The sequence below is a fragment of the Rhipicephalus sanguineus genome, chromosome 3, assembly GCF_013339695.2.
Source record: "Rhipicephalus sanguineus isolate Rsan-2018 chromosome 3, BIME_Rsan_1.4, whole genome shotgun sequence".
In the NCBI taxonomy this organism is placed as follows: Eukaryota; Metazoa; Arthropoda; class Arachnida; order Ixodida; family Ixodidae; genus Rhipicephalus; species Rhipicephalus sanguineus.
This window is the reverse complement of record NC_051178.1, coordinates 188636281-188645256: the sequence shown is the minus strand read 5'-3', so window position 1 is coordinate 188645256 and position 8976 is coordinate 188636281. Positions and strand designations below refer to the sequence as shown.

At 41.7% G+C, this 8976-nt stretch overlaps 1 protein-coding gene across 1 annotated transcript in view; it reads right to left on the bottom strand.

The window, feature by feature from the left end:
* Positions 1 to 300: 300 nt before the first annotated feature.
* The window catches only part of LOC119387868 (filamin-C), an 82399-nt gene continuing 73723 nt past the window's right edge, over positions 301 to 8976 (bottom strand). The window contains exons 46-51 of the mRNA XM_037655422.2: positions 8154 to 8339; positions 7456 to 7560; positions 6391 to 6567; positions 5379 to 5528; positions 3261 to 3428; positions 301 to 2619 (exon numbers count right to left, since the gene is read on the bottom strand). Coding sequence (XP_037511350.2) covers positions 2321 to 2619; positions 3261 to 3428; positions 5379 to 5528; positions 6391 to 6567; positions 7456 to 7560; positions 8154 to 8339 — 1085 coding nt within the window. The 3' untranslated portion in view covers positions 301 to 2320. The remainder of the gene's footprint in view (positions 2620 to 3260; positions 3429 to 5378; positions 5529 to 6390; positions 6568 to 7455; positions 7561 to 8153; positions 8340 to 8976) is intronic.

Sequence of the window (8976 nt, the reverse complement as noted above, 5' to 3'; positions counted from 1 at the left end):
AAGTGCTACCACAAGCTATAGTATATGCATATTTTCATAGGCTTATCTTTTTGGTCAAAAACACACCCACATTAAGATTTATTTAAATGGGATGAAACATTCAGAAATCAGAAATACAAGATTTCCAAAGGTATATAGGCTTACCTTTCTGGTCAAAAATATGCCCATGATCAATTACAGCAATGACACATCCCCATTTTGTCCCTTGTAACAATACCCAAAGCTATGCTTGTCACATTGAGGGCCGATAACGGTCTGTTGTGTTTGTGTGGTGGTGACATCAACAACGCATTAAGTTTCTCTAGAAAAACCACTTTATTTTCAAAAGTGAAGCAATGTCAACAGTCGCTGAAACAGCAGAACAGAAGGTGTATTAAATTTTTAGTGTGCTAAACAAAGAACTACATAAAACAAAACATAAGTTACAATGCCCTACAGAAGTTGAAAGCAAAGTTTTGTTCCTTTTTTTCTTGATCAACATTTTTGTTAAGCCTTCGTAGACCTAAGCCAATATTTACAAATGTTGCGAGCTCATCCACAACAACATATTCCTATGAACACTGGGTTTCCTTTTTTTTTGGCTCTTTAGTGTTAGCAAGAGCATTTCAACCAAACTGGACCAGTCTTCTTGCAGCAGTAGTAAACACGCGAGGAGGTGGGGAAATAAAGACAAGGGCACCAATCAAAGAAGTATAACCCGTGCTCATTCATTGAAATCAGTTCATGCTTCTAGAAAGTGACGTGCCATCAATCAAGCACACTTTGCAGGCACAACAGCACTTCCATTTCGCAATAACAAGGTGCACTAAGCTTCTCCTGGCGATGATGGTCATTTAGGTGACCAGAAAGTGCAAAAGCATCCATCAACTGCCTGGCCTGTGCTTGCATAAAAGTTGTGGCAAGCATAAAGCGTGTAACTGTATAGTGTTTTCTACTTTTCATTATCATTAGACATAATTATATATATATATATATATATATATACGTTATAAAAATACTCTGAACTGTGTAAATTTTTCTGAGAATAAGCATTTCCTCAGATATTTCTCTCTCTATATATATGTACAGCAGCTTAAAAACAAGTTATGTACACTGAAATGTGGCTCCCTTAAATGTTGTGCTGATAGTGCAGCATACCTGCAGCCTCTGTTCTGTCTGTAGCTATGTACACAAGTAGGTTATTTAACATTAGAGCCATAAAGCTCAGTACACAGAGCAAAGAGGCTTCTGCAGTCATAGTGTAGAGTGCTTCTTGCTCAGCACTGCAACTGCACCACATAAAGTGCTAGTTTGCTCTAAAGATCAGGTCTTCAATAACTACAAATATGCATGAGGTTTTATATATATATATATATATATATATTATTCTTGCTTCTTGGCCATTTGATTTGCAGATGAAACAGTTTTGCATGAGTATCAGTCATAGGTGTGAGAAAGAAACGAACAACATGATGGTTTCACACATTCATACCACATGACAGTAAATAGCGTAGCAGACTACCTAACAAGTCCTAGTTACAATGAATGCTTGTTTGCTGGCTCTGAAATGCTGATCTGGGACAGAATTTACGCCCTTCAATGGAAAAACAACGAGAGATTTAACACCAAATAACTGTTCCATTAGTTTACAGCGTCGCATAATGACAGTGCTGGCCTATAGATTTTTTTTTCCCACTTCCAACTACACCAAGATATGCAAATTAACTGCTCTACTTGTATGTAGCTTCCTGCTTCACACTTATTTGGCACAAAATCCGTGCACTGCACTGCGCTGAATGGCTCATCTTCTTTAGTATTTTGTCAGCAAAAGCACTTCTAACAACTAAGTGTGAAAGCAGCTGATAAATAATCTAAACTGTAACACTGAAAACACAACTTCCTTCCTTTCACTTAGTGAAGGTGTGCAAACTGTTGCAACAGTGGCATGCAGTCGGTGAGCACTTATGCCAGTGGTTCAATGCAAACACTGATGGTGATGTACAGGGCACATAGCAGTTCTTGAAATCCCCAATCTATCAAAATGCATTTGCATGGTTTTTAATAACCCATGTATTACAAATCGCTCAGAAATCCCCAAATTCAATTTTTCGCTAAGCTTGGCAGATATTATTCTGGCAAAAAAAAAGTGCTTGCTTGTTATTAGAATGGCATCCTGTTTTCAAGCTGGCAAACCTAATGTTGCTTTAGTCTTTAAAAACGCTTTCTTTAAGACCTTAGAGATTTTAACAAGAACTGCTATAAACTCTTGAAATAGGAGCACATATTGTAATCTATTATAGAACAATGCACAACAAAATGGAAAGTACCAATATCGACACAATCAAAGTTCATGTGTTGAGCCTCTCCATGACATCTGGCCAGTGCCGTATGTGACACCATCGCCAAAATAGTCCGAAGCTGCCGCAGCGGCATTCCCTGGGCCGCCACTATACTGTCCCTGAATGAAGCGCGTTAGCTCTTCTTGTGTGTCGAAGATCATCACCATGAAGGGCGAGCCCGGTACATGCTCGCCGGACCACTTGACCTCGATGCGATAGTCACCGGGCTCTGTTGGGTCGTACTTGCAAAGAATCGTGCGATCCTTCTGGCTCTCGCGCTGCATTTCCACACGGAATGCACCTAGAAGAGGAGAAAATACATTGGCATGGTGATGAGTATGGTGAACTCCATAAACTAATTTTGATATGCTTAAGTTATATCGTTAATTATGCAGGCATAGTTATACAGAGGCTGCTATGTTACTCAGACGCACAAGCAACGTACGCGTATGCCACCTTTTTCATTCCCAACTTATATACCATGTAAGATTGTAAATTGTGCATACATTTCATTTTATCTTCATTCTCCTTCATATTTACATTTTTTCTGTGTCTGTCTCTTGGGTTCTCCCTCCACCTGCAGCTGTACTAGCCAATATTCAAGTGTCGGCATTACGGCAAACCCTTGCGGTGTGGCTGGTGTAACCGGTACAAGTCACCAGTGCGCATAAACAACATGCTCATTTACAGGTTGCAAATGCTTGCGACAGTGAGTCGGTCACTATGGCACCCTGCAAACAAGCACATTATTGAGAGATTAATTCCATTAGTGCCATGACTACACTTCAACGGGATCAGAAAACATGTGCGCCAAAACTTTGACGCGACGCATATTAACAAACACAAGGCAATAAGAACTAATCTGGCTCCCAGTGTCTGTTTTGTATGATGGCTTTGTTAATTAATCCGTACGAACAGGCCATCATTGTAAAAGGTGCCTACCTTTGGGACCCCTGATGCGTACTGTCAGTTGACCTGCACCGGCTCCTCTGGTGTCGCAAATGAAGCGGCTTTGGTAGACGGCCAGGACACCGGGCTCAATGCCAGGCCCGTACACTCGTACCTTGGATGCGTCGGGTGCACCAGCAATGCGCAGGGTGTAGGGGCTTCCTGCAAGGTCACAGTGTGCAAGAAATTAAGAATAGCGAAAAAGAGGAACAAAAATAGACCATCAACGCTAAGAGTATGTGCGAGTAAGTTTGTCACGTGACTTGCAAACAGCTATTAGTCATGTTATATGTTCCTGTCGGTGATTTAGCTTGTTTAAATGAAATGTTTGTGTTTAAAGAGACTTTCGCCTGTGTTCAGTGTTTCTAAAAGAAGAAAAACAATGAACTTTGAGCTGCCAGACAAGAGAAAATATTATATTCCCTTAGTTTTCCTCTTTGAGAATACCGCCCAATTTTTACACCCTGAATTAAAATAAACCCAAAAGGATACATCTAGGAGAGGCTTTCTTACAGTGGCTGAAGACAATAGTGATACATTAAAACCTCGTTAATTTGACACCCGTTAATTCGGAAAATCGGATAATTCGGATGCTTTCTCTGGTCCCAGCCAGCATATACATCGTTTAATGGCATCAAACTCTCGTTAATTCATTCATATTTGGCGGCAATCCAGTTAATCCGGACAATTCTCGGAGCGCGCCAAACCCGAAGTGCCGCAATTGTGCGATGCAAAGGAGCAAAAACGGCGTTTGCGGGCAACCGAAACTAGACGGCACAATTTGCATCACTATTACCATCAGCGCGGACCATACGGCTTTTCTGGTTAATTTCGGGTCAGCACGTGTCAGGTAAGTTAAGATAGGGAGGGCCGTGGTCACATTGTGAACAAAGTTGTGACTGGCGAAAATTGCGGCTTTTAAACTGCTCTTATGCAAAGTGCAGGATTTATGTATTCATCAAGAAAATAAACGTTTATTGACGCAATAGACATTTCTTTGTTCTTTTCTTGGTAGTTTCGATAATTTGGAATTTGGTTAATTCGGACAATTTTTCCGGTTCCGTGAGATCCAAATTAAAGGGACACTAAAGGCAAATAACAATTTATGTCAGAGTGAAACCTCAATGTATGGCAACTTCTAAAACGGCAATATTATCAACAGCAGTGCCCTACTTACCGAGAAATTAAGCTAAATGTATCACATGATGAGTGCCACGAGTGGGACATTTTCGAAGTGATCCCGATGACGTATGAGAGTCTGCCTACAATAAATCACTAGTAATCAAACTAGCAGCAATAAAAAAAGAACCTTCCATGCACCAAAAGACGTAATAAAATCCTGTTTGTTCGTTTCCACTTGATTCATGGAAAAATAAAAGCCTCTGTGGCGTTGCCATGGGGAACGGCGCGCGTGGTTCAAAGGTTCCGTTTTCGCCGAACTGCGCTTCGCCCGACGCCCTGCTTCGCTCACGCAGTCGCGTCTCAGTGGTAGTTTCGGGATCGCGTACTTCCGTGTGTGTTTTGTGCGCTCGTGAAAGTCACTCTGACAGAAAGTTCGACAAAATGCCGCATGCACGTGATATTGCTGGATGCCCGAATGGTGCACAACGCCAGTGCTGCAGCAAGGAAACCGATGTGCCTTTTCACTGGGTGCCGCCGAATAAACCCTCTCGCTGAATTGGAGCCCAGCGTCGCGAGCCAATGTCTCGTTGTCAAGTTCTCCGTCCACATCCATTGCGGCGATTGCGGCAAGCTTCGATGGCTTCGATGGCCGTTGTTGCTGCTGTGGGTCCTGCTACTTTCGCTCTGCTGCTACTAGTGTCGGCGGCCGTGCAGTAAAGGCGGGCCACGTTGGGCACGGCAGCAGTGACGTATGAAAGTCGGATTTCAGGCGGGTGGTTTGAAGTGCGCTAACGCGATGCGGACCACTAAAACGTGATTTTATTTCAAAATAAGCACTTCCTTGGCATAAAACTAGCACTACGAGGTTTCTGGACCGCTATTTCAACAAAATGCCGCATGCTATTTCAACAATCAACGTCGACTTAATATTTGCCTTTAGTGTCCCTTTAATGAGCTTTTACTGTAAACTAAGACATCACATGTGCTTACCTGGAATATGGTCTCCACCGTACTTGATGGTAAGCAAATGACGTCCACCTTCTTGTGGCTTGAGGTAGAGAGTGAATGTTCCATCGCGGTGATCATAAAGCTCACAGTGTGCCATCTTGTGGGGGCCCATGCAATGTGCAGTCAGCTCCCCTGGACCATGATAGACAGATAGCTCAAATTGGAACAACAATTGCACAACGACTGAGTTTACAAAGCAACACATATGCCTTCCCTAGACTTCAAGGCTCAAGTACACCTTAGCTACCTACATGACACTGTCGTAAGTTCCCCTTCTGTTGAATTTATTCGTGCCAGCAAGCACATTTAGCACAAACCACTTGACCAGTCATGGTGAAATGAATATAATATGAAAAAAGGCAACAGTACGTGTCAAAATACATATTTATGATCTGTTTCGGCAGAAAAAGAGTAAATTATTTGTCCACTTTCTCAACAAAATAATGAGCCACTAATGCAGATCCTTGGATTCATTGTGAATAGTTGTCAACAACTTGTTTGTATGGAGAATTGATAGGATTTGCTGCTAAGATATTACGTTACTGCTATGGCAATCTTACGCATAAGCTCATAGCCATGCAGGCAGAAAAGTCAGTTATATGCAATAGGATTTTAATAATATTTTTTGTCTACATAGTCACAGGCAGTATAATGAATGTTTAAAAGGCAGAAATGCATATTTGTTTCATTTAAAACAGCTTTTGGGTCCCACTGTCATCGCATCATCTGCTCATTCATCCTGGGATTAGTTTTACAGAGACGATACTGCTTATAGCATTTCAGCCTGACAACATTAATGCTAGGTTTATGGCCGCTACAATGGATGGATAAGCATTTATACAACTTCCACACGGCTACATAAAGTAGCAACAGTGGAGGCTGTGTAATGTAGCTAATATCACGATGCAGCCAGCAAGTTGACGTATGGGCACACTAAGAGCTAAAGGTATCATTACAAGCTGCAAATTACAACAACAAGCAGGCTTGCTTGTACCTGGCCCTCCCTTGCGAGTGTCAATGAAGGCCTTGATTTCCTTGCCCACTGTTCCTCCCCGGAGGCCATCACCAGAGCAGAGAACGCGACTTGCATCGCAGCTGGCTGCCACCATCACCTTGAGCGGACAGCCTTTCACCTGGCGCTCTGACCACATGACATTGAGGAGGTAGGCACCTGCAAATGCCCATTCAGGAGGCAGCATTACATACATTATGCAAGCTAGGTGGCTGGTACATCATCAAGACACAACGGCACATGGTTTTGAAGTACATAGTAGATAATGCAACGATAACAGAACAATTTTTTCTTTTTTCTATCCCAATTCCTTATGCTTCGAATGAAGCTTAGGTGTCAAGATTACACTAGTCCTTAATTATATTCTGAATGAAGGACTTTTTAATACATCTACATAAAAAAAATTATGCAAGTGCCACAAACCAGCTGTGAAGCCAGGCAGTCGTAGTTTGCCATGAGAAAAAGTTCTGGACGTGTTCTATACTCATGAGTTTAACAGTGGATCTCTCTGTACATGCACTATATGGACAGAAATTTTCATCCAACGACGTTTTGCCACTTCTACACTTGTAGTTACATTTAGTCGTTTGTTTGAGCATTTGCACTGCCATGGGTTAATAGTTCGTAGTTTAAAAGGCATTTGAGACTATGCTGCTTCGCATCTGCACAGTGCAGCTGCTGCTGAGGTAACCACTAAACTTATGCAAAACTGGCATCCTTAATTGTCTTATTGTACACATAGTTAATAGGAGAAGTAAGCCAGGCTCTCTGCATTGCACCCACCCACTGAAGTACACTGACACCTGAGACATACATGGTGCTACTGCTTCATGAAAGAGGGAGATCAACTTTGCCTCCTTGTATTGAACCTGAGCTGCCTCCAGACACTGAAGACAAATTTAATAGTAGTATGTGCTAAGCCTCTCTAGATTTAACAAGGCGTTCTGAAAACAAGCTCATTTAGCGGTATTGCATGCTACACCAACAACCATGCCCTCTTTAAATGTAACAAACAGCACGCACACACTGGAAACCTGAAGAACATACCTGGGGTTGAAGGTGTATAGAGGGCCTTGTATGTGTTGTTGCCAAGCGGTACCAACTGCACTGGAATGTCGGTCTTAACGCCATTCAGGCTCACCTCAGGACAACCTACAGAGTGGATAAAAAGAAATTGCACTACGTTAGTCTATAGTTCCAGTAACCTTACACTTGAAGGGACACTAAAGTGAAACAATGAATCGGTTTAGATTGATAAATTGTACTCTGAAAACTGTAATGACAATAATTGCACCATCATAGATTTATTGATAGAGGAGAAAATTAAGGTCATCGTTTCATTTTTAAACTTTGCACCAAAATTTTTGCACGTGATGTCATGGATTTCAAAGTGTATATTTTGTATTTTGGCGACATTGGCTCAACGAAATATCCTGAAACTTGGTATGTTAAGTCGACGGCCCCCTCAGAGGACAATGTACATAATTTTTACAGATTAGGAACTACGTATGACGTGGTAGATGTCGTCAAAATCTATGACCTCATGGCGTTTGGTGCGGAAATTTTCAGTGGTGTCGTCACCTGCGTCTTCTTTTCGTGCGTTTTCTCGCTTACCAAGCGACTTCTTGTGGTAAGAGTGGTGTTTTCGGTATTGTGAAATTGTAATTTACTAATACGTAAATAATCATTTTTCTCTTTTGTGTTGCTTTAGCGATATCGCGTTAAAAGTTCACAATTCTCCATACCTGGTCCAGCATCAGAGCCATCGATGACGAATTCAGCCTCCATGCCAACCTTGGCACCCGTCAAACCATGCCCACGCAGCACCACCCTGGTATGGTCTAAGACAGGTGGCAGTGGCTCAGCATGTGCCAAGAATGGCGAGTTAGGGTGCGGCACGTCGTTGTAGTACACGTAAATAAAGTGGTCCCCTGCAAAATATTTGGAAACCAAAGTGCAACATGTGAGGTGCGAGTTTACCGGCAGACAATTTAGCTCTATAACAATAACAGCATATGCTGCATAAGTACTTCAGCATAATGTGCAATCATACTTATTTGCATTTTTAGTTTTCTCGAAGTCAGAACGTTCAATATATTTCGGACAAAAATTAAAAAAGAATGTTAACATAATTTTATTACACACATCCCTGTGTTGTAAGCAGCACACTTTTTATGCATGTAAGAGTATTTGCAATTTGACTTTCATGCAGCGCATTCTGCCAATGCTACTGCAATTAGCATTACCGGGCAGCTTCACCTACTTCCCTAGATACTAATCTGCCCCACTGGAGTTGTTTAATATGCTAATTCGTGCAGATTCTGGACTTAATATTTAAAAGCCATACAGACTTTTTAACTCCTTCTCAGTCCGAGAAACCTTGTTCTCTCCAAGCAGTTTCTTTGTCAAACAAATTTTATAACACTCACAGCCATTTGAAATCATGCAATTTATTTATATTTGAGACTCAAATATGAATCAATTTTTTTTAAACAAAATTTTCTGGGCCAGATCTTCTACAGGTAAGGCAATGGTGACGGCTAATTCACCTGCTTGTGACTGTTGACT